General features: G+C 40.4%; 1 protein-coding gene across 5 annotated transcripts in view; it reads right to left on the bottom strand.

Annotated features, from left to right (window-relative positions):
• tanc2a (tetratricopeptide repeat, ankyrin repeat and coiled-coil containing 2a) overlaps positions 1-26,364 on the bottom strand; it is a 920,169-nt gene that overhangs the window by 200,798 nt on the left and 693,007 nt on the right. For all 5 annotated transcript variants that reach the window (XM_041217622.1, XM_041217623.1, XM_041217621.1 and 2 more), the window contains one exon: positions 10,413-10,538. In XM_041217622.1, coding sequence (XP_041073556.1) covers positions 10,413-10,538 — 126 coding nt within the window. The remainder of the gene's footprint in view (positions 1-10,412; positions 10,539-26,364) is intronic.

The following is a 26,364-nucleotide window of genomic DNA, read 5'->3' as shown; positions in this document are numbered from 1 at the left end:
GGACAAAGGGTCACAAACTCAGGATATGGGGGTAGGCCATTTAGGACTGAAATGAGGAGAAACTTCTTCACTCAAAGTGTGGTGAACCTGTGGAATTCTCTACCACAGAGAGCTGTGGAGGCCAAGTCACTGAATATTTAGATTTCTAGACTCTAAAGGCATCAAGGGGTATGGGGAGAGAACAGGAGTGTGACACTGAGATAGAGGGTCAGCCATGATCATACTAATGGTGGAGCAGGCTCGAAGGGCTGAATGACCTACTCCTGCTTTTTTTCTATGTTTCCAACCTAATCGCTCTCTATTTAAAGGCATTACTCTGCAATACCTTATCGGATTTATTAGTGACAATTTAGGATTATGGCCCTTAGTTTTCAACTTCATCACATGTGATTACATCCATAATCCCTTTGCCCTGTGAAACATCTGTTTGTCATGGGCTGGTGTCCCATTGCCATATGTCACTCAGAAGCCTCATTCTCAGAGATATGACAGAACAGGACAAAGTTCATTACAAACATTTCACAAGCCCATTAACAATTTAGGGTAAAATGAAGGGGGCCACATGTTCTGAATTCTGCCTGATGACATGATTGGGTGGCTTGGTTGTTAAAGGTTAAAGGAAGGCCCAGGTTGTTTTACTAGGAACAGGGTGTACGATATTCACACCTGTAAACTATGGCCAGAGTAGCTGTGATGATAGTGGATAAGCTGTATTCTCCAAGTCCCAGAGAAATGATAGGAAGGTCAGGTTTTGTAAACAGTTATGCTTTAAACTGTCTATTTAATTCCAAGATAGAATTAATTTGGGAGTCGAGGGTAGCTAATTAGCATTTCTGCCTGGATTCAAGGCCCATGTAATTTATGTTGGTGTGGAGATGGGTTTTGAGAGGGAAGGATTCCATAGGAAGTCACTGTAGGATTGGATCTCAGGTTTTCCAAAACTATTACTGAACCTCGCAGGTACGTTCACTCTGCAAGCGTCAGAGAGAGAGGGGAGAGAATGAGAGAGGGGAGAGACTGAGAGAGCGAGAAACAGACAGAGAGAAAGAGAGATAAACAGAGAGATAGAGACAGGCAGACAGAGAGAGACAGAAACAGAGGCAGAGACAGAGGGAGAAATTGCAGGTGGGAGCTTGTGCTTGGATTGAAGAGATCGAGTTCTAAGGGCTTAAATAAGGCTGGAAGATTCACTTGGCTTTGGCCAAATCTCCAACCCATCTTTCACTGTGAAAGTTATTTCAGAGAAGAGGAGATACCTGTCTGGGAATGGAAAAGGAAGCAAGCCCTCAGAAGCTAAGAATTACCTTGGATTGGTTCTGGAGAATGAAAGGTCCATTTAAGAGACAGAGTAAAGTATAACGTGGCGAGGGATTTTCGGTTGTTTTAAAGTTGAATAGGGGAAGCTTTTTGTACTTTAGAGTGCAAGTTGATGACTGAAATAGTGTTTAGCCACTGTTGCTTTTCGTTTGTTTGTTACAGTAAAAGTCTTAGAACATGAAATTTTGCCGTGTGGTTCTTTCAGTCACCCACTGGAGGTTCAAATCTCTTTTTAAAAGTTATGATCTTTGGCATGCAGTTCAAAAAATCATTTTAAAAATAAAATGCAACTTCCTCTTTCCCTCATGTTCACAGTAAACAGTTATTGTACCTATTCAAGATGGAAGGCACAATTCATCATTTTCAGTTTGATGGAGGTCTTAATAAGACCATAAAAAATAAGAGCAGGACTAGGCTAATCTCCCCATCAAGCATGCTCCGTCAATTCAATGGGCTGAATTTTCCCCCCGTCGGGGGCAAGGTTGAAGGGCGGGCGCGCATAGGCGCACTTCCAATCCACGCCCCTGATTGGGGAAACAGCGCCCGCCCAGGGCCAATTAAAGCCCACCCAGTGTGGCATCTGCACGGAAACACTATGCGCTTCCTGTGCGGGTGGGGGAGGGATCCCAAAATCGAGAGTGCACTCTTTCACCTATGCACACAAAAGAACGCACTCATCTCCCTGAGGGTAAGTGCATCCTCAGGGAGATCGGCTCTAAAAGTTTAAAAACCTAAAAGTAGAAAAATAAAATTTCCCTAACATGTCCCCTCATGTGACAATGTCACATGAGTTGGGACATGTCCATAATTTTTACAAAATCTTTATTAAAATTTTTAAAAACCTACATGAAACCTCATCCCACCCGTGGATGAGGTTTCATGCTTTTTCTAATTCATGCCGGGGCTCCTGGCCTGCCTGCCAACCTTAAGGTTGGACGGGCAGGTCCTTTAATTACTTAATTGACCCTCCTCAATTGGCCACTGAAAGGTTGGCGGGCGCACAGCTGATTTCACTGCGCCCCCGCCTACCGGAAAATTTAAATGGGGTGCCGTGATGTTGGGAGTTCCGCCCAACGTCACTGCGTGTCATTTCACGTGTCGGCGAGCGGGCCCCGCCCCCGCATAAAATCCTGTCCAATAAGATCATGGCTGATCTGATTGTGGTCTTAACACCACTTTCCTACCTGTCCCCCATAACCCTTGACTCCCTTGTTAATCTAAAACCTGTCTAACTCAACCTTGAACATATTCAATGACCCAGTCTCCACTGCTCTCTGGGAAGAGAATTTCAAAGGCTAACGACCCTCAGAGAAGAAATTCCTCCTCATCTCCATATTAAATGGGATACTTTTTTAAAAAATCTTTTTTAGCTACTGCTCAAATGAATGGAGCTTTCTTCCTAAAACCTTTTAAGCTGCTTTCAAAACAATTCAGCATAGGGTTTTCAATCAGTCTTATTCTAATGTGCTAAAATCAATGGGTTAAACCAGTCAGAAAATCTAGGCTTTAATTTGCAATAGGAATCGATATTAGATAATTTGAAAGTGTAAGAGTGTGCAACAGTAAAACTTGTACTTTGCCAGAAGTTTTTGGCTTTAAACAGGGCAAGAATCAAAAGTCAGAAGCAAAGAACAAAAATACTGATAGCTGCTGGGAAGGGAATCTGGACATTCTAAACATGCTCAAAAACATGTTTCTTTAGCTTGCACCTACACACAAGGAAAGCAATTGATTATTGAACAGCTACAGCTTATGCTGCCTCCAAATTAAATTCAGTCACAGAAGAGTTAAGATTGTATTAACAAGAATTGTAACTTACGTGAATGAGTGTGCCAAGCATGGGCATTAGTGGAAGCTAAAGCAAAAATCAGAGAAAAGCCAGAAAGTGATGTAAAATGTTAGCAACAATCACCAGCACAAGAGCAATAATAAACAGGCATCAGACTTCAAGCATGGCACAGCGCGCTGATGCTGAACAGTTACATTTCATTCAGCACATGGGTAGCAAACATTAGAGCCTTATTCTAATTTTCCCTTCCTGTCAGAGAACCAGCATGTTATGTGACATTGTGCACTGTGGAATTAAGCAGGTGCAAAGTCAGCTGCAACAACCGTTTGAGATGACAAACTGCAGGCTCCTTTGTTGTTCTATTCTTGGCACTGTATCTTCAATGACTTGCCGTGCAACTCTTAATCAAAAGAGTGATGCAAATACTAAGCCTCAAAAGCATCATTAAATGGTTAGACAAAGCGACACTCTCCATACAAGCACAGTTAAGTCAGTGTACAGCCTCAGTGTTGCAGCAGTCAAGAAAGTACATGTGAAGCATTATGCAGGAATAGCAGAATGATTTGAGTTCAACTCATCTGAGGTGCCCAATAGCTAGGTTACCCTTAACTTAAACTAACAAATGTTGAAGTTATGATAAAATTAAAAGAGCACAAGGATTTTACAGATGCCCCTTTGATTTATGGGACTTATTAACTCAAGTGAGAAAGAAATAGTAATGAAAAATGTAATTCAAAGGCTTGGCACTGAAGGACAATCAAGTACTGCAACCAGAGCATACAATACAGCAAACATGGCCCAGGGTCTGAAGCAATTAAAAGATACAGCTTATGTTGAGACTGTCATGCAAACACAAAACCTTTAGTTCTGCACCCTTACAATCTAATTTTTAAAAAATTTTGATTGCACATATATAATGTCTTGGTTCTGCTCACACTTCTTGTTATATTTTTGTCACAACGCGTGTCAACTTTTCCCTCCATCATAATCCCTATGTCCACATTTATAATGTGTTTAACCTATTGAACGCCATCACTTGATTGCACAATTTGGCCACCGGGTTCCTTCAAATTGCTTAAATTGCTTGTTTTTTAACATCTTCCTTTTTTCTTCATAACTAAGGTTTCTAATATGCAAAGGTGTGGTTTAAAAAAGTAAACAATTCAAGTATTGCAACATGAATTTTATCCATTGAATTGACTTTTGTGCTGTTTAATTCAACTTTGTTGTTGTTTTTATTTGAAAGCCTCAGATTCTATCAAATGTCTGGGCTTCAACCTGATTTTTTTCCCATATCTGTGAATCTATGAGCTGAATTTACATTGAGCAGTCTGAGTAGATACAGTGTACCTAATTTCCCAGGCTATGTCAATATTAGTCAGTTGAACTGATTAAATATCTTTTCTTTAGATTCTGGCACTCCCTGCTGAAAAGTAAGTGGGTAAAGTTCAAAAACTTTATTCAGGTTAAAATATAATTTTTATGTTTAAATACACCGTTCTAATTGTACATCTGTTGTACCTTTTGGTTTGAGTTGAGTCTGTATAAATTCCAGAAAGCGTATTAAGCGGAGAGCACAGAAATGCTGGAGTCGGAGATGGGTGACAGACAGGGAGAAGAGTTTTTCATTTAATTTTACTTCAATTTTTAAAAATGAAACTTAATTTTGAAACCAACTAATGATTTCACCACCATTTGATTGAAAAGTTAGAAAAGAATAATGCAAATTGTTTATATCTGTAAGACACAAGGTGAAATGCATCCTGGGAGTAAGTTTAAAACAGGCAATAGTGAATCTGCAGCCCATTTCAGGGGGCTCGATTTTCTTTCCCCTCCCATCTCAGCCAATGCACAAGGAGGACAAAGGAATGTTACAAGACTAATATTACTGAAAAAAAAACAAATTTGTGCTGGAATGAAAGTCAAGTCCACTTCTTTGAAAAAAAAATCAATCTGTTCCACTGTAAGTTCTTGACATCATATCTACTGTAATTCCACAGGTCACTGCACAGAATGATGAGAAAGATATGACTCAGAGCTCAGGAACATGTTTTCATTCACCCCTAGCTGTATTTATATAAACAGCACCATGATAACCTTTTACAACCTTTCAGCTTTCAAAATGCAGTAAATAGCACTCCCTGCCTAGAGGGTATTCAAAAATGTTTGCTGTTAAACTAGCAACTGAGGAAAATCGCTGCTCGAGTCCCACTTTCATGAGTTCATGAAATTTGATGCAATGCCACTTAATTACTTCAACTTACTCACCTTGGTTTGAAAAGTTTCATTGGTTCTAGGTAATTTGGGGTTTGTATGAGGAAGAATTGGCTCTCAGATAGAAACTTATAGATGGTCCCAAACAATTGAGCTGACCAAAGTTGAAAGGGGACAAGTGGCAGAAAAGCGGGTAGGGAGTAAAATAATGAAATAAGAAAGAAAAATATCCATCAATTTTTCTCTCCAATTGACCACCAGAACGTAACTTAATTTAGGAAGGGCAGAGCAGTGAAGGTCTTAAATCTCCTCCAAGATACTTGCCAATACTGCTCCAAATTGACTGACATTAAGTGTGCCTGCTGTAGGGCAACGTGAATGTTATTTGTTCTCTTTCCCCAGCAACAGTCCTAAATTCCACTACCCATGAGGTGTTCTAACCCGATGTTTGATCAAGAAATGTTAATAGCCATCACAAACAAAGTAGATGGATCTAGCAACAGACTACAGTCCTGAAACACAGACTTACCAGCATCTGATAATGAATTCTGTGCAATTTTTATTGAACTGTCAAAAACTAATTCTTATATCTCAACTAACAGAATAAATCAGAATTCAGGTTTAGAGCCACTGAATTTATAAATGTATTGTAGGTGCTGGATAAATTAAATGATTATTATGTTAAGAGCCCTGATGTAGAAAATATTAGAATTATTGAATTAATTGCCTGTTCATACTTTGGATAGACAGAATATGGATGCATTCATTATGAGTGGGTCTTTTCAAATGGTCCTGTTTTTAAATGGCGTTTTTATCCCTCTCAAGATGTGCACTTGTACCAGCCAGTACCTTCAACTGTGTGAAAGGGCAGCGATTATGGACAGAATATACATCATTTTTATGATTTTGCTTCTATATCTTCACTGAAAATAGCTCTGCCATCACAGTAACTTGGAAGAGACCCTAGAGAACCCAAGTCATTGAAATCCACTTGCCAAGATTGGAATTCTGACAAGTCAGTTCTCAGAGCAGCCTTGGTACAGAACATCTCAATAGTGCTACATTCACCATTTTCTTGTCTGGGTTGGATATGAAGAGTTGGATATTACCTGCCCAACTACACTAACCATGGTGCCACACTGAGTGATCTTTCTGGAGATTCGCATATCCTGAACCCCTTCTGTCACAAACTGCAAGATGAGATTGGACCAGAAAATGCAGCTTGGAAAGGTGCATAACTTGATACTGGTCACGTATAGTTCGATGGTCAATTTTTCAAATTACTGATCTAAACAAAACTTTTTACATACAGGGAGTAGTCAGAGTAGTATGTACACAATTGGGCATCCATTACAAAAGGCATATTGAAATAAATGGGGAAGGCGTAACACAGGCTTACTATAATTATATCACAGATGAGGGAATGCAGGAAGTTGCACCAAGAAAAGCAAAAGCACAGGTGCAACAATCCATCTAGTATTATTCAAACCTGCACTTCACCAACCTATTCAAGATGTACAGGTACCAAAAAGTGAGGCATAAGAGAACACTCGCAGTAATTCTTTCCCACCTCATTGATGGTGACTATTTTTAAATATTTTACATTGTATTTGTTTATTTTTGGGTTATAAATAAGCTTTTTTTTCATTTATTCTCTCACAGGATGTGGGTGTCATTGGCAAGGCCAGCACTTGTTGCCCATCACTAATATCCTTTGAACTGAGTGGATTGCTAGGCCATTTCAGAGGGCAGTTAAGAGTCGACCTCATTGCTGTGGCTCTGGAGTCACATGTAGGCCAGAGCAGGTAAGGATGGCAGATTTACTTCCCTGAAGGACATTTGTAAATAAAATTTCATGTTTATGTTATATATTGAGGGCAGAAATCTTGTGTTGGGAATGCATCTCCTAAGATTACACACATTAAAATTGGAAATTTTAAGGAACACATCTATTAACTATACAAGAATACCCTGTAAAGTAAGGTTAGATATTTGACAAACTAGTGCTAGACCCCCTGGAACAAAGAAGCTTGAAGGGCAGGATCTTTTAAGTAAAGTCTTGAAAAGATTTGAATGTCAGTAAATTGGTAACAAAAAGGCAGAAACTCAGAATTGGTACCAAATCCAAATGCATGTAGTAGTTAGAAGAAAACTTTTCACCTAAAAGATTATTAAAAAATGAAATAAATTCCACATTAAATCTGTGTAAATCGTGGCATTTAAGAAGGAATTAAATGAACTTCCAAAGAGAATAAAATATTGAAAGCTGTGGGGAAAAAACAGGGAAATTAGATTAAACAGATAACTCCAACATAAAGCTCGTAATACCAGAGGACCAAGGAGCAAAATGGTGAACTGTTCCACTGAAATCTGTATGATTTTATAAAAAGCGATTTATTTAAAGAAGGTCATACTTTCCACATTCTTCAGCTTCGAGTCTGGCTGTGTCAAACTTAAAATTAGTCTAAAGACTGAATATTCTGATTTTGGTTCAGTTCTTGTGGAGAGATCTGAGATGCATTTAACAAAGACTCCATGATACCAGGTAAACAAAACAAGGTTGTCATCAATAAACTATGTTGTTTAATTCTAAAATTAAAATTTGTATCATTATTCTTTGATAACATGAAAAATAACCTTGCAGTGCATACCTTTACCAGAATATAAAAATATACAGTTAAAGTGCACTGGTCAGCACTCAAGGGTTATGGTTTTTTCCTAACTTAACAGTTCAATACAAGAACTGAGATTTGATTTTGAATTTGTGCCAATTTTATTCTGGCGTATTTATATAGGTTACCCCTAAACCTACTGGATGGAAGATCACTACAGCCTCATCACTGAAGAGATGCATCTGTGTCTTTTCTCTTTCCTCTCATTGCTTCTTAATTTCTTTCCCAAACACTCTATGGAAGCACAGCTTCCAGGATTTGTAACCTGGACAGTAATGGAAATGCGGAGTTCAAGTGTACAGGGTACAAGATTCTGATAAGAGAACTATTCCGATTTTGTTCTACAGATGACAGAAAGGTTGGTGGCATAAAACTACAAAGAGACAATGATATATCAGGTGAATGGACAAAACTCTGGCAGGTAGCTTTCAATGCAGGTAGGGTGAGGTGATGTTATCCAAGAAAAGGACAACTTTAAAACGGTGAAAAGCTAGGAAACAGTGAGATCTATCAAGATGTAGGAGTTCTTGTACACAATGGGGAGATGGTGGTATAGTGGTAATGTTGCTGGACTACTAATCCAGAGACCCAGGCAGCTGGTGGAATTTGAATTCGGTTAATAAATCTGGAATATAAAGCGATGGGGACCATGAAACTATCATCAACTGTCATAAAAACTCATCTGGTTCACTAATGTCCTTTAGGGAAGCAAATCTACCATCCTTACCTGGTCTGGCCTACATGTGACTCCAGACCCACAGCAATGTGGTTGACTCTTAACTGCCCTCTGAAATGACCTAGAAAGGTCAGAGATGGGCAACAAATGCTGGTCTTGCCAGCGACGTCCACATCCCATGAAAGGATAAAGAAAGAAAAATTACTAAAATGTAGCAGTCGGGTACAAAAATATAACCAAAAGGCCTTTATAACTAGACATAAAGCTAGAACATAAAGGGGAGGGAGTTTTGCTACAGTTATAGAAAGGCCCTAGTTAGATCACCTCTGAAGTACTGTGTACATTTCTGGGCACTGCAATTCAGAAATGATACACTGGCTTTGCAGCACAGATTCATTAAAATATTAACATTACTCCTTTCTTAGGAGACATTACAGAAGCTAGGTTTGTATTCCCTGGAATATAGAAGGCTAAAGGATGATTTAGTTGAAGTTTCTAATATTTTGAAAGGGATTGGCAGGGTGGATATAAAGAGACTTTTCTCTTAGTGGGGGAGTTGAGCACAAGGGGACATAATCTTTAAATCTGAGCCAACACATTCAGAAAAAAGGTAGGAAATGCTTCTTCATGCCAAGGGTCGTAGAAGTGTGGAGACTTCCACAAACAAAAACAGTAAATAATAGCTCAATTAATACATTTAAATTTGAGATCGATAGATTTATTTTTGTAATCAAGGCTATTGAAGAGATGTGGAGCCAAAGCTGAGGGTTGGATACAATTCAGCTACGATCTCTCAGAATGGTGGAATAGTCTGCTGTGGCTGAATGGCCTCCTCCTGTTCCTATGATTTGGCCTGCCAAGCCTATTTTGTGGTAACATTGTTCTTTTAAATTAATCTTATCTGGCTTATTCGCAAGTTTACTGCCTCTGTACAATGTTACCCTTAGCCATCCAGTGAAATAGCATGTTAGTGCACACATACTCTTCTCCACAGTGGCAGAAAATGGATGACTCTCCAAGATTCAATGAAAGTGCACAGCAAAGTTTAATTTTAAGTGGTACTGAGGTGTGGTATTTCTTCACAACATAGAGAGGTAAAATATTAAATATTGTTGATAGACAAGTCAGCAAAGGATGTCCTTGCTCACCATGTGACAATCAGTGACAATAGCAGATCCTAAGAGCAAGTCGAGTAACTGCCCAGCAGTTAGAAGATAGTCTATTCAGCAGATGTAGAAGTGCAATTGTTTTGAAAATTAACTCCTTTGAAAAAGAAATGTGGAGGAGCTGCAAAAATAGGACTGATCATTAAAAATAACAAGGCAGATAAGTAGCTGAACTACCCAATGTAAGGAGTTACATCTCGCTGGGTTGTTCTTTCTCACCCTCTGGACCAGCCAGTTCCAGAAAAATTAAACCAGTGGGTTATCACTCATCATCCTGGTCCCACCAATAATTCTTCAAAAATAAAAGCAGGTATTTATGGTGGGTACTTTAAATTTTCAACATCCTGCATAGGTCAGGTCACAGAAGCACTTGCTTTGAAGTGTTGATGTTTCAAGTTATTCTGTCAGAATAAAAATAGCAATAAGAAGCTTGAGGCTGTACACAGCACCTCCCAGCCACTCCTGTGCAGCACTGCAGACAGTAGCAGATGCTGTACAGTATAGAGGCTGTCAAACAGAAGAAAAGGCCTGGCTAACAAAATGCCATGCAACATTGCTCAATGTGTCCTGCTGCTTACCTCGCATGTCCTGGGGGGTGCGACCTCCTGCCACATGTTGCCGTGGCATTCTCAGAGATGTCCGCAGTGGTGTGTGTCGCTGTTCATCCAGATAAGCTAGGTCCTCCAGATGGGCAGAACTTGTAGCTAGAGAAAAAAATAATGTCCTGAGTGTGGGCTACAGTCAAATATTGAAAAAATTAAAAGACAACTTGAAACACAGTTTTTTTTTCCTCTGAAGAAAAGACGAAAAATATTCAAGCCATGCTAGGCTAAAAGGTGCTTTGAATTGCAACAGAAATGTTTGGTTGAGAGAAATACATAGACCCCTGGCACAATCACTCGCACACCCAAAAATAGAGCAGCAGCTGAGAATGTGACTCTGGGCAAACCAAACAGCTTTACAGGTTGTGGGCTCCTATCTGGGGAAACCACAATTTATTCCGTTCAGGTTTTCTCAGAAGCAGATTAAGTGAGACTGGACTTCTTTTCTTAAAAAGTGCTCTTTTACAGGGATAGAAAAATAAAAACTTTTTCCAATAATAATTTGGTGTCAAGAGACATTTTGATATTTGTATTTTAACAGTTGTCAAAACTCAAGAGATATAGAACACATTTAGGAATGCAGACTGTAAGTTAATTGAAGGCTTCAGACAGCATCATAAAACCACACAAGTACAGCTTTAGAGGATTTTATTTTAGATTTCTTATGAAAGCTCAGTATAAATTAAATCTTTTACTTGCTATTTACTATGGCTTTTGATTATATACACAAAGTGGTTTGAAAATGAAAACAGTGCTGACATTTAAAAGTTGTTTCTTCATTGAAGACGGTGGAAACACACGCTTTAATTTATGCTGAATTTTTAAAAAATAAGCTTTTAAGTATTTGGCTTTGCAAACACAGTAAATTTATCAATGGCCTGACATTTACAACATGATTTAATTTTGAAGTGATCTCTCAGACATGTACATACAAACACACACACCCAGCAGGGAGACAGTAGGTGATAATTAACAGGAGGTTTCCTTGCCCATGTTTGTCATGATGCCATGAGACTTCATGGAGTGCAATATCCTTATTGAGGACTCCCAGGGCTACTTGCTCCCAATTGTACACCACTGCGCTGCCACCTCTGGTGGGTCAGTCCTGCAGAAGGGCAGGACATACCCTATGGCGATGATGATGGAGTCTGTGGCCTATGTTGAAAGGCATGATTTGGTGAGTATGACTATGTCAGACTGTTGCTTGACAAGTCTGTGGGGCAGCTCTCCCAATTTTGACACAAGACCTCAGATGTTAGTGAGCAAAACTTTGTAGGGTTGACTGTGTTGGATGTACCTTTATCATTTCCAATGTCTAGGTCAATACTGCTGGTCATCCCAGTTTTATTCCTTTAGTAGTTTTGCGTAGCTAACTGAGCGACTTGCTATTTCAGAGGGTGAAACAGAAAAAGAAAGAATGAAAGAGTCAACCACAATGCTGTGGGTCTGGAGTCACTTGTAGGACAGACCAGGTAAAGATGTTCCTTTCCTGAAGAACATTAGATAACCAGGTGGGTTTTACAGGAATTCAGCAATTTTCATGGTCACCACAGTGATACCATCTTTTTAATCCCAGATTTATTAAATTAACTAAATATAAATTCCCCAGTTTGGGATTTGGCTCATGTCTCCAGACCATTAATCTAGGTTTCTGGATTACTAGTTAGTAATATAACAACTTTGTTAGCATTCCCAATTGCTATGATAGAGAACAGACATTAGGAAAGAAGGTTTTAATTATTAACTGATCTGACAGCTTTGATAAGGTAAGTAGGAGGAACTGTTTCAGTGATTCAGTAACTACTGAGCACAACTTTAAGATCAGCACTAAAAGAAGAGAGAAATTAGGTATTTTTTCATGAACAGGGTTCTTATTTCAGGTGGTTCCGCCATGTCCTAAGGGTGGAAAGTGAATCTGTAACGGAGTTGAAAAGGAAAAGAAAAAAAAAATCAAGAGTAATGAGAAGAGGGCAGGGAAACGGGGCCAAGAGGGTAACTCTTTGAGATCTGGCAAGGCCCGCTGGGCCAAACGATCAGCCTCTGTTCTGTAAAATTCTATGATACTATATATAATGCGATTCAGTACAATGAATTTCCATCATTGAACTTTGAAACAAGATGCAGTGTAGCTCAGTGAGTGATTCATCTGAAAGTTACACCCTATCTACAATCTCTGGCCAATGCATTATTCAATACAGATCTTACTAAGCAGCAATTATTTATATATTAAGGGAGCATGGCTTGAAATACAAAACCTAATGTGTTCTCTTCTGCAGCAGATGGCTCTATGTGTGCCTGTAACCTTCCATCTTGCTCGTGGTATTCTTTATGCATAAGCATAAACAGTTGTGTAAAGCTGTCCATGGACACAGCTCAAAGCAAAGTCTGGCCTGTCCTTACTCAATGTATTTGTGTACATGCTTCTCAGCACTGGATGATAATAAGGAGCAGGAATCCACTCCCATTTCTCCCCCTGCCTAGCTGGGGCACCAACTACTATTCCAGCTAAGATCAGACACTATTTTTGGATGCTTCATTTCTTGTGGTCAGCAGAAAATCTACTATTTTACCTACAAGCATATAGAGCAACAATCTTTTGTCTGGCTTTGAGTGTTTAGCTGATAATGCAACACTTAGCAGGAAGGTAAAAATCTAACACATATCTCTGCCTATCTGTAAATAGAGCTCCTGCTAAAAAAAATCATCTTGGACTCAGCATAAAATGCTAAAAGCACACATCATTGTGAAGAAAATGTTCCCCTTACAGTACCATTCCTTTGGAGCTTTTGTTTCCTTGGCATTTATGATTAGAGCCCTTTTAATATAATTTACAACATTTAAGGCATCACACTAGATGTGAGCACCGAAGCAAATTCATTGGAGGTGGCACCTTTCCGATGAGACGTTAACCCCAGATTAACCCACATTAATCTGCCCTCTCAGGTGAATGTAAAAGATCACATGAAATTATTCCTTGTGTATCAGCCAATATTTGCCCCTCAATGAACATCATAGCTTGGCATATACTGCAGTCTACCATTAAGCTGGGAGATCAACCCTGGCTCAATAAAGAGCGCAGGAGGGCATGTGAGGAGCAACACCAGGCATATCGAAAAATGAGGTGTCAACATAATGCAACTACAACACAGGACTACTTGCATGTCAAATAGCGTAAGTGGCACTTGATAGTCAGAACTAAGCGATCTCACAACCAATGGATCAGGTCTAAGCTCTGCAGTCCTGTCATATCCAGTTGTGAATGCTCATGGACAATTAAACAACTAACAGGAGGAGGCTACTCCACAAATATCCCCATTGTCAAAGATGGGAGAGCCCAGCACATCAGTGCAAAAGAGAAGGCTGAAGCATTTGCAACCACCTTCAGCAAGAAGTGCCAAGTGAATGGTCCATCTCTGCTTCCTCCTGAGGTCCCCAGCCAACTCAATTCACTCCACGTGATAACAAGAAATGACTGAAGGCACTGGATACTGCAAAGGCTATGGGCCCTGACAACATTCCAGCAATAGTACTGAAAACTTGTGCTCTAGGACTAACTAGGCCCTTAGCCAAGCTGTCCCAGTACAGCTTCAATACTGGCATCTACCTGGCAATGTGAAAAACTGTCCAAGTATGTCCTGTCCACAAAAAGGTCAAATCCGACAAATCCAATGGAAGAGGTCATCGGCAGCGCTATCATATGGCACTTACTCAGCAATAACCTGCTCACTGTTGCTCAGTTTGGATTTCGCCAGTCCCACTCAGCTCCTGGCCTCATTACAGCCTTTGGTCGAAACTTGGACAAATGAGCTGAACTCAAGAGGTGAGGGAAGAATTGACATCAATGTAGCATTTGACCAGGTATAGCATCAAGGAGTTCGAGCAAAACTAGAGTCAACAGGCATCAGGGGGGAAACTCTCCACTGGTTGGAGTCACACCTAGCACAAAGGGAGATGATGTGGTTGTTGGAGGTCATTCATCTTAGTCCCAGATCATCACTGCAGGAGTTCCTCAGGGTGATGTCCTCGGCCCAACCATCTTCAGCTGTTTCATCAGTGACCTTCCCTTCACCATAAGGTCAGAAGTGGGGGTTTTCACTGATGATTGCACAGTGTCCTGCACTGTTTGCAGTCCATGTCCATATGCAGCACAACCTGGACAACACTGAGGCTTGGGCTCATAAGTGGCAAGTAACATTCATGCCAGGCAATGACCATCTCCAAAAGGAGAGAATCTAACCTTCTCCCCCTGACATTCAATGGCATTACCATCACTGAAGTGGAGTTGAGACCACAAGCAGATCAGCCATGATCAAACTGAATGGTGGAGCTGACCTGAAGGGCCCAATGGCCTTTTCCTGCTCCTAAGTCCTATGTTCTATGAATCTCCCTCTAACAACCTCCTGGGGGTTACCGTTGATGAGAAACTGAACTAGGTCAGCCTGTGGCTACAAAAGCAGGTCACCGGCTGGGAATTCTGCAGCAAGTAACTTACCTCCTGACTCCTCAAAGCCTGTCCACCATGTATAAGGCACAAGTCAGGAGTATGATGGGAATACTCTTCACTTGCCTAGATGAGTACAGCTCCAACAATATTCAAGAAGCTTGACACCATCCAGAGTAAAGCAGCATCTGTAAAACTAATGACTTCTACCACCTCGAAGAATAAGGGCAGCAGATACTTGGGAACTCTACCACCTGGAAGCTCCCCCCCACAAGCCACTCACCATCCTGACTTGGAAATACATCGATGTTGCTGGGTCAAAATCCTGGAAAATCCCCTCCTAATAGCACATGGGCTGCAGTGATTCAAGACGGCAGCTCACCACCTCCTTCTCAAGGGCAATTAGGGATTAGCAATAGATGCTAGCCTATCCAGCGATGCCCAAACCCTGTGAAAGAATCCAGGCCGTTTCCTCCCAGCTAGAGAGTCTAGATCAATATGGAGTCAGTAATATTGGACTGAGATGAGGAAAAAATTCTCTACTAAAACTTGTGAATCTTTGAAATTCTCTACCTTTGATGCTCAGGTGTTGAGCATACCCAAACTGAGATTGATAGATTTTTGGATACATGAATAAGGAATCAAGTGTGATGGTGGAGTTGAGGTAGAAGATCAGCTATGATTTTAACTGAATGGTGGAGTAGTCACAATTGGCTATATGGCTAACTCCTGCTGCTATTGCTCGTGTTCTCAAAATCCTTTTGCCTCACGCTTTACTTTGTTGCAATCTACTTCCAGACCATTGAAAATGCAGTTCTGTTTCCTTGCATACAAAGCAGTATTTTATTCAGCTGCCTGAAGCACTACTTCACACCAAACAGGTTTATTAAGGATAGCACTTCCATCCTTTTGCACTTGGACATTTTGTATAAGAAACTACAATTTCATCAGAAAGGAAATGAGGTGTTACTGTGAGGTAAAAATACAGACTATTTTGTATGGGCTGTGGGAATAAGCATGGGAAACATTTCTAAGAGAGCGATTGATGGTGACTGGTGACGCTATCAGGTATATAAATCCATAACGAAATACGATGTTAGTGGTATAGTTCTTCTGATATTTCAGTGACCAATATACAATGCAGTGTGGTACTGAGCTATATATTATACTGAGTTTGCTGATGTCATCCACAGTAGGGGTAGGGATGCTATAACTGGTCACTGTTCTAAACATCGACTGGAGTGATCATTAAGGTCAGCTCAAGAATGGGAGAGCCCTGAGTCACAGATATTGAAAAGCCCTGTAAGACTGACCCTTATGTCATGCAAACTGTCCTGTGTTCTACCCTGTCACAGGCCTTCCTTTGCTCTTGTCTTATTCACTCCTTTCTCCATACCTATCACATCTCTAAATTTTCCCTGTTCTGAGGAAAGCCCATCAACCTGAAATGTCAACTCTATTTCTCTCTCCACAGGTGTTGCCTGACCCGCTGAGTATTTCCACCATTTTCTGTTTTTATTTCAGATTTCCACAGTAATCTGTTTTTCAACTGCAGATATCTATCCCTGCTTACCACGTGAATAGTGGCATGATCAGGATGCAAAGAATGTGGCAAAGGTCAGTTAAGATTGCAGTTGTTGCATTCTCTTCTTAAAAATATTGGCTTCCTCCTCAGAGAATGTAATCTCTCTACATTTGATGTCGTCTATGGCTTGAGCTATTTTGGACTAAGATGGAGGCTGGACTCTTCTGCCCCCACACGGGGCAAGGACAGGTGGCTGAGCCTGAAAATTTGGTGAGTTGGCTTTGGAACTTATACCCGACACCATCTCACCTCCACAGGGAATAAATTCTGGGTGGGAAGGCCCATAGTCGAACTTCCCACCCCATCTTCACTTGTGTCCCTTATGTGGCCAATTAATGACCACTTAATTGCCTCAGCTGCAATCTCCCAGGGGCTACCAACATGCGGCCTGCACAGCTGGTAAAGAAACTGTGCAGACTGCATGTCGGCTGGGGGAATGGGGTGGGATGAGACAATCTGCACTAATCTCTGCGTGATCAAGAATATGGACATGGGGCAGGGGAACTGGCTGCTGAGAGCGGGGCAGGGTTTTTGTTTGGCACCAGCCATAGCTTCCTCCATGTGCACTGCCGTGTGCAAGAGCTGCTGGCCTCTGATTTGCCAGTAGCTCTTGGTAGGCGGGAGGTTGTATCCCAAAAGGTCCTTGGTCGGGGGGGGAAGGTCCGCCACTGTCCACTTAACTGCCTGATGGGCAGAAGATACAATCAGCCTTCCTTCTAAGAGTCAGCAGAGGTGTCTTGCTGCTTTATCAGGCACCATGTGAAACACAGTGAAAATGGAAGATTCCATCCTGTGGACAGGCTATTTGCAAATACTAGGAACAGAAGCCTTTCAAAACTGTCTGCTGCTGCATGCTACACAAACCTGTGCCCTTTTTAACATGGCTCTTCTCATTCCTTGACTTAATCCCACTGCTAATCCACATCCATCTCATATCATTCATAACTACTGACACAATCTACAATAATGTTATGATAAATATTTTAGATAATGTCTGAGGAGTCTGTGAAAGGTTTGATGACGACTCCCTGGAACCTACTGACAGAGGAAGACAAAAGCAAATTGAAGCACTGTTTGGACGTAGAGGAACAGCTCAAGGACAAGATGTGCTTACCAGAAAAGTACACAATATATTGTTTCCAGTTTGGCTTAATGCCATAACTATTGTGATCATTAACCATCAATGAATTGGATCTTCAGAAGGAGAAAAGGGTGAAGACATGTTTGAGGTGAGGGCTGGAAACACCCAGAATACTTCAGCCATTGGCTGAATTTCCCCATTCGATTAATGGGGAATTCAAGACTAAATAAAATGGGACAGTTAACATTGACAACCAATCACCAAACTCTGTTTGTACTGTATTTACAACCAAGGGCAAGGGTAGAATGGCACTGGTTCCACAACAGAATCAACAATGCACACAGATACTTAAGGTTCTAAATAGGGTGATACTGCAGCCCTCAGGGTACCCAGCTGTGAACAGAGAAGATAGTAATTAAAAATGCAAAGAAGCATTTAACTCTTAAGGAAGAGTAGGGCAGTGACAGGAATAGGTGGATTTGAAAGATTTGAAACCGACACTTGGAAACCGAATGTTCTGAGTGTGATAGTCAAATATAATATTTAAAAAGGGTAAGGTGCAAGAACAGGTGGAATTGATAGTTTTGTGGGGCAACAGATTAGAAAAGGAATATGAGAGAGAGTTGAAAAAATATGAACTATTAATAGTAGAGTACAGACCTGGGGCAGAAGAATGTGATGCACGCCATGTGGTATCAGGAATTGTAGCACCACTGATGTGCAGATTCTTAAGGCAGCTGGAGATGAGGGGAACAAATGCCAACCATGTAACAAAAAGGATTGAGAATGCACTAGACAGGGTTGTTAACTCTGCAGTGGCTGAGGGGGATGTCTTACATCAAACCATTAGCTGGTCTCCCACACTAAGCAATAATAGGAGCCAAAAGCACAATAATGCCTGGCAATACCTGATGACCTTGATAGTGAGGCAGCAGCTGTATATTTTTGCTGTGATGTAAAAACTGTAACTGCATAGAGCAAACTAATAGCAACCATATGTCCTGTGATTACATAGATAGCCCTCTGCAGTGCAGCAGAAAAATATTTTTTAGAAAAGCAGGTTAAATTCACTACTTCTGTGTATCTCGTGTACATAGCGGCAACTTGGCGTTTACAAAGTATTAAAACATCTCAAAGGTGCTTCACAGGGACATTATCGAATAAAATTTGACACCAAGCCACAAAAGATGATATTAGGATAGGATATTAGATGAGAAAAGACCGAAAAGAAGTGGTAGAGAGATTTAAGGAATTTAATATTCCCTCTTGCACAAGTTGCGTACAAGTTGGCCCTGTTAGGTTAACGTGCATGCACGGCACCATAAAGGAATTTAAAGGGCCTGGCACTTAAGCCAATTGGCAGCGCACAACAAAAACTTCCATCAACCATATTGGAACAATTTGCAGGTTGATAATCAGCTCTGAAGAAGAGTCAATACAGACTCAAAATGTTAACTCTGTTTCTCCAAAGATGCTGCCAGACCTGCTGAGTCTTTCCAGCGTTTTTTGCTTTTATTTCAGATTTCCAGCATCTGCAGTATTTTGCTTTCATCTTGATGATCAACCTGTTTGGCCACGTTATGAAAGCACCTTCCATGGCCATCAAGTCCTGAAGCTTCTGGCTCAGAGGCAGGGACACCACCCATTGTGCCACAAGACCTCCCGCAATTTATATTATATTATATGATTTAAATAGTACTGGTGGCACCTTATCATAGGAGGGATATACTCTGATTCAGCTACAAGATTCAAATAAACCCAATTTGTGCTCACAACTGCACCTGTTAATGTCTCAAAATAGGGAAGAAAATAACAAAAATGCACAAAGCTCGGAGTGAAATCGTTAGCATTTAGGGACGAATTTTTGTGGTGTTGGACCAACTCCAGAGACCTTTAAAAATGGCAGGTAGGACCTGGATGTGGAGATTCCACTCCACTTCCGACAGATCCCATTTTTGCCAGCAGGAGGGGAAATAAGAATGTCAATCACACAAGCAGGAAAGCCAAACTCAGCAGTGCCATTTAAAATTAGTGTTGAGTTCAAACATTCCATTTTTACTGTTCCAATGGCCTTAACCCACTGTGTGGGAGTCATGAATTTATGAACATAAATGCTTGTGAAGGGCGGATAAGATCTGTTTAAGTGTCATGATTTGAAACTCTTTTTAAATCCCCAGCCCTTTAAACATGAAAAAAGAACAGGCTGCAGCTGTCAGTTAGAGTTAAAAAAAAACACCCTTTTCATGGCCGCTCTGATTGGCAGGTTGTCTAGTGTGGGTTAGAAAAATCCATTACCATGTGTTCCTTTTTGATATTTCCCAAGTGCTACTATTACAGTTGAGGTCATTATGAATGCCTGGTTGAGTTTAAAAAGCTACAAAAGCGTGGACCTCAGCAAAGAGAGGGCGGGGAGGGTGGGCAAGTTCACATTTTGATTGACAGATTAAAGAATTAGCTGTCTTTGATATGGCTACTGAATAGAACTTAGTTGTTATAACAGTTTGAACACTTGAGGAGATTTAAAATCTTTAAATGGGTTTCATGAAGGGGGTTCTTTTAGCATCAAGTGCATAAATGAGAGCTCTGTTCGATTTTTATTTTACCTCATCACCAAATGGTGTGGGCTTGGCATGGGGTTATGAGGTGGACATGAGTTGGCATGAGGGGGCATAGGGATTGGGTGCGGGATGAGGGGGTACGAGGGCTATAGGGTCTAATAGTGTCTAAAGCAATTTGGATCAAGTCCGAGAGAGCTGAGGTGGGCCCTCTAACCAGCCTGCCTCTGTACTTGCCCACCTTGGTGGCTGCTACGATCTGCTTCCAGTATCGGTGGACTTAACTTGATCCCGCCCCCAATTTCCCAGAGTGAATATTGGGTGTAACAGGGCCCTATGAACTGAAGTGGGTTTGTCAAGCTGGGAAATTTGAAAAATCTGGCCCTCAATCATTCATGAACCAATTGTGCAGACTGAGTCCCTAATTTTCTGCAGCTGTGGAAAATGGCACAACATATACCTGTTTGTGCATTTCCATTCCCTAGGCTTGTCCATTATATGAGTTTCGAACCATTGCCAAATTCACTATTACCAAAGTCTACAACATTGCCAGCAACCTTTTAATCACTGTTATTTATAGTTCCTTAAACTCCACCGCTTGTTAACCTCACAGGCAGCAAAGTGTGCAAGGTGTGAAGTGTATGGTGATCAAAATATTGAAAATCGGTAAGGATTGGAAAATTAATACCAATTGACTCGTTGAGTCTATAACTATCAGGTACTGTTGCTCACCACTCTAATAAGCTCATCTAGCTAGGTGAAACATCAAGTGAAGTAGCTGGCTGTTAAAGAGTTTAGTCTAACCACTGAGCACACTTAGGGACTGTAAACAACTAAGGAAAAGCCACTAGTTTGGCACTGTTTTTAGTATACAATTAAGTAATTATACTGAGATTGGGATGTCTCCAAACTCTGTAAAGAACTGCCACAGAATTTGTACTGAACAAAGATCATCACTGTGAATTATAAATTCTGTTTCAGTCGCCACTGATGCTGCCTGATCTGCTGTGTATTTCTAGCATTTTTGTTTTCATGACAGAAGTTGGTTGGGTTTGCCAGAGTAAGTTACCTAAAGCAGCCACAGAATTACAGGAGCATAAGCTTAAGAGATCAAATGGGATGGTTTTCACAACATACTGTTATTGACACATAGCCGGGACGATAAAATTGAAGTTGACATAGCAGAATGCTATTTACATGATTGTTTTAGCCTTTCAGAAGTAAAACTTATAAAAACGTAAGTGAATTAATTTATTAATTAATGGAGTCCTGATAATTGTAAATCTATTATGGGTAACACAATAGATATATTCATAAATTTAAGGGAGGCTTAGTTACAGCGAAATAGCACACCAATAGAGCGTAGATCTGGTCAATTTCTCACATGGTAAAATTTCAATTTCTGCCAGGGGAAAATGCACAAGATTCATTGTTCGTCTCTGTCCTTTTATGGATAGCAATAACCTTTCACTCAATATCTTACTATTCTTCTCTACCTCTTAGCAGTTTGCTTAAGAATTGGCTCAACAATGGCAAAGGCTTGGAACGATGAGTTTCATTTACATTTTTGGCTGGGGTACCAGGAAAAACATGGTCATTGCTAGATCCCTTTGTTTCAAATAAATAGTAATGCATTTCCTTTAAGAAGACTTGCATTTATGTAGTGCCTTTCATGTCCGCCAGACATCCCAAAGCATTTTATAGCCAATGAAGTACTTTTTGAAGTGCAGTCACTGTTCCAATGTAGGAAAAGATGGTAGCCAATTTGCACACAACAAACTCCCACAAACAGCAATGTAACAAGGACCAGAAAATCTATTTTAGTGATGGTGATTGAGGGATAATTATTGGCCAGGACACTAAGGCTCTTCATTCAAAATAGTGCCATGGGATCTTTTATACTCGCCTGAGGGGGCAGAATGGGCCTCAGTTTAACGTCTCATCTGAAAGTAAGCATCTCAGGCTGTGCAGCACTCCAGCAGTACTGCACTGGAGCTTCAGCCTAGATTCTTCCTGGAGCGGAACTTGAATTCCCAACCTTCTGATTTCTGACCAATTAATATGGGACAAATTCTCCTGGCTGCCCTACTTAACCAGGTATATCCAGTCTTAACGTACAACACGCTGATCACCAAAAACTTTATGGATTTAGGCGCAGACTTCATTGAATAACAATCAACCTGCAAGTGTTATTTTTCTTTTAATTATTGACTCACTATGACAAAACAAAAAGATTAACTTCCAACCTACCTTGAAAATTATTTGACCCCACAGAATACACTGAATACATGATATTCACTGCACAATATACCTTTCAAGAAACTGAAGATTAGTGATGTGCCCTTAGAACTGAGTTATCATCTCACTCATTGCTCGTACACGAACAGTCTTTTCTAACTATAGAATTGGTCATTTCAACAGCTGAGAGTCAACTTTAAAGGCAAGAAAGGAAAAATCAGCTGGATATCTGAAATAAAAAGAAAAATAACCTGGAACTATAGACCAGATCAGTCAGTATTTGGAAAAGCGAAGAAAGAGCTTAATGTTTTAGGCAAGAATTTTCATCTCACCTGAAACATTAATAAGGTTTTTTCTAACCACTGACTAACCATTATGCATTTTTTGTTTTCACATCAAACTTATTTTCATGAACCAATAAACCTAGTTAGGTTTTGTTCCTTTTGAGAATGTAGGTTGGCAATCTGCATTCAAAATAAAAATTCTAACATTATATTACCTTCAATGCATTATGCATTACTGCCAGAAATAGTGAAGTACAAAACTGTGGAAAAGTTTGTTTCTGAAATTATAGCCATAATTTTCCTATAATTCCATTTTTTTACTTTTTATTTCAAAATAAAGTTTACACTAATTTGTTCCATATTGATGCTGAACAGAGAAAAATAAATGAAAAGGAAGGTTTTTCTTATCCCAGAGGAAATTGTTTAGTCAACCATCTGTAAACCATTATATCAAGCTGTTCAAAAAGCATTCCAAAACTGAGCACAAACCTGACTGTGTTTGCTCAGTCTCAGGTTCACAATGTCATGACTGACTTCACCTTGTAATATCAGGCAATCTGCCTCATCATAACTAATCCTGCATGTTTGCTGAACGTGTATAGAGCAGCATCTCAATTACAGTACAGAACTCAATTAAGTTTTGATTTTTCATTTCTTCATAAAACTACCAAAACTAACTCAGGGTTAATGATGTTTTTCATGACAGGACACTGAACATACATGGAGGTCATTTTAACCCATACCACCTGGCAGCAAAATGACATGATTAAATTGGCCGCATATTATACACCATGTCCAATTTGACTTTCCACTGAAGTGGATGAATTGGGTTAAAACTATCTCCCTTTTTGCGGAAGTAAGAAGCCGTTGGAAAGGCATTCTCAGATGGAGTGGTCCTATTTTGGTCTTCAGCTTCTCACATGTTTACATTGCTATGATTAGCTTTAACTTACTTATATGACACTGTTCACATTGGCCATGTATTTAGTACAAATGGTAGTGCTAATCTGGGGGAGCTGAAATGATGAGACACACCAAGTGTTATTTTGGCTATCCATCTGTTAAAGTAAACTATTAGGGGTATTAGTGTGGTTGATAGTGCTTAAAATTATAAAGGGCTGGGAAACAAAGACTGTTTATGATGACTGAGAGTGGGCTAGAACAAAGGGACACAGATATGAGATTAGCTGTGTGAGGAACTTTTTATTTACACAGAGGGCTGCGTGGCAGTGGAATGAAATGCCAGTATCAGCGAATGAGACAGAGACCAGATTAGATGTTAAAATAAAAGTAAAATATGGCAGATGCTTGTATTATCTGCGGAAAGATATAATGGCATTGGAGGCATTCCAGAGAAGGTTCACTAGGTTGATCCCGAGTATGGAGGGATTTTCCTATAACGAGGTTGAGTAGATTGGGTCTATACTCATTGGAGTTTAGAAGTATGAGAGGTGACCTTATTGAAACAGATAAGATTCTTAGGGAGCTTGACAGGGTAGATGCTGAGAGGTTGTTTCCCCTTGTGGGAGAGTCTAGGACCAGAGGGCATAATTTCAGAGTAAGGGGTCACCCATTTAAGACAGAGATGAGGAGGAATTTCTTCTCTCAGAGGGTAGTGAATCTAAGGAATTCTTTACCACAGAGGGCTATAGAGGCTGGGTCGTTAAGTATATTCAAGGCTGAGATAGACAGATGTTTAATTAGTAAGGGGATCATGGGTTATGGGGAAAAGGCAGAAGGCAGGAAAGTGGAGTTGCGCATTATCAGATCTACCATGATCGCACTGAATGGTGGAGCAGACTTGATGTTCCTACGTGTTATGGTCTTATTCTGAAATAAAAACAGAAAATGATGGAAACACTCAGCAGGTCAGGCACATCTGTGGACAGAGAATCAAAGCTCACATTTCAAGTTGAAGACCATTCGTCAATACTGGAAGTTGAGGATTTAATAATTTATAAGCAAGTACAGAACCAGGGAAAAGTGAAGGAGGGGTTGGGAGATAGGCAGGATGGAGGCAGGAACCATAAAAGGTAAGATCTAAGATCAGGTGGAAGGCAGGAGTGAGAGGTGGCTAAAAGAAACAAAATGATATGGGATCAGAGTAGGAACATGTGATTGGGACTATGTCTTATAAAATCATAAAATGATTATAGCACAGGAGGTGGCCATTTGGCCCATCGATCCTGTTCCGGCTCTCTGCAAATGTGGGAATGGTTATTAAAAGGAATGATTGTTTGGATCAAATGCCCTGTTTCCATGTTGTAATTTCCACATAATTTTATGTGCTAGAATATGTCCTTTGTCACAAAACATTGTTGAGTTCCATTAATGCTGTGTTTTTGGAAATAATTCACTTTTTCTTGGTGCATCCCACAGAAAGTCTGGGTGAGGCCAGGAATTACATAGAATACACATGAAAGGAACAGGCCATTCGACTCATCTGACATGTATGTGAAACTTGAGCCTCCTCATAACTCTCAACAAAACCCTCTGTTCCCTTCTTCATCACTGAGAGGTGTAGAGGAAGTGACGGACTTTGGTGTGAATGTCTACAGATCTCTGAAGGTAGCAGGACAGGTCGATAAGGTGGTTAAGAAGGCCTATGGAATCCTTTCATTTATTAGCTGAGGCATAGAATATAAGAGCAGGGAGGTTATGCTGGAACTATAAAAAACATTAGTTAGGCCACAGCTTGAGTACTGTGTGCAGTTCTGGTCACCTTATTACAGAAAGGATGCAATTGCACTAGAGAGGATACAGGGGAGATATACCAGGACTGGAAAATTGCAGCTAAAGAGTAAAGATTCGATAGGCTGGGGTTATTCTCCTAGGAACAGAGGGGGCTGAGGGGAGATCTGACTGAGATGTATGAAATTGTGAGGGGGTTGGATAGAGTGAATGGGAAGGGCCTATTTACTTCAGCAGAGAGGTCAGTGACAAGGGGGCATAGATATAAAGTGATTGGTAGAAGGTTTAGAAGGGAGATAAGGAAAATGTTTTTTACCCAGAAGGTAGCAGAGGCAGAAACCCTCAACTGATTTAAAAGGTATCTGGAAATGCACCTTACGTGCTGTAATCTGAAGGGCTATGGACCAAATAATGGAAAGTGGGATTAGGCTGGATGGCTCATTTCTTGGCTTGTGTAGATACGACAGGCCAAGTGACCTCTTTCTATGCAGTAAACGTTCTATGATTACATGCTTGCATAGACTCCCCTTAAATGTATTAATTTAATTCACCTCAAACATTCCCTTTGGTAGCAAGTTCCACATTATCACCATTCTCTGAGTAAAAAAGTTTTTTTCTGAATTCCCTATTAGATTTCTTGATGACTATATTATATTGATATGTATCTGGGATATGCTGAGCATATCTGCCACCTTAAACATTCACTCCCTCCACCGCTGATGCACGAGGGCAGCAGTGTGTACCATCTAAAAGATGCACTACAGCAACTCACCAAGGCTCCTTCAACAACACCTTCCAAACTTATGACCGTTATCACCCAGAGGACAAGGGCAGCAGGTGTATGGGAACACCATCATCTTCTAGTTCCCTTCCAAGCCACACATCCTGAGTTGGAACTATATTGTCTTTCCTCCACTGCAACTGGATCGAAACCCTGGAACTCCCTTCCTAACAGCACTGTGAGTGTACCTAAATCAGATAGACTGCAGCATTTCAAGAAGGTGGCTCACCAGCACCTTCGCAAGAGCAATTAGGGATAGAGAAAAAGTGCTG

Source organism: Carcharodon carcharias, chromosome 23 (genome assembly GCF_017639515.1).
Source record: "Carcharodon carcharias isolate sCarCar2 chromosome 23, sCarCar2.pri, whole genome shotgun sequence".
In the NCBI taxonomy this organism is placed as follows: Eukaryota; Metazoa; Chordata; class Chondrichthyes; order Lamniformes; family Lamnidae; genus Carcharodon; species Carcharodon carcharias.
Note: the sequence above shows the minus strand (reverse complement) of the source record. Positions and strands in the feature narration are given on the sequence as shown.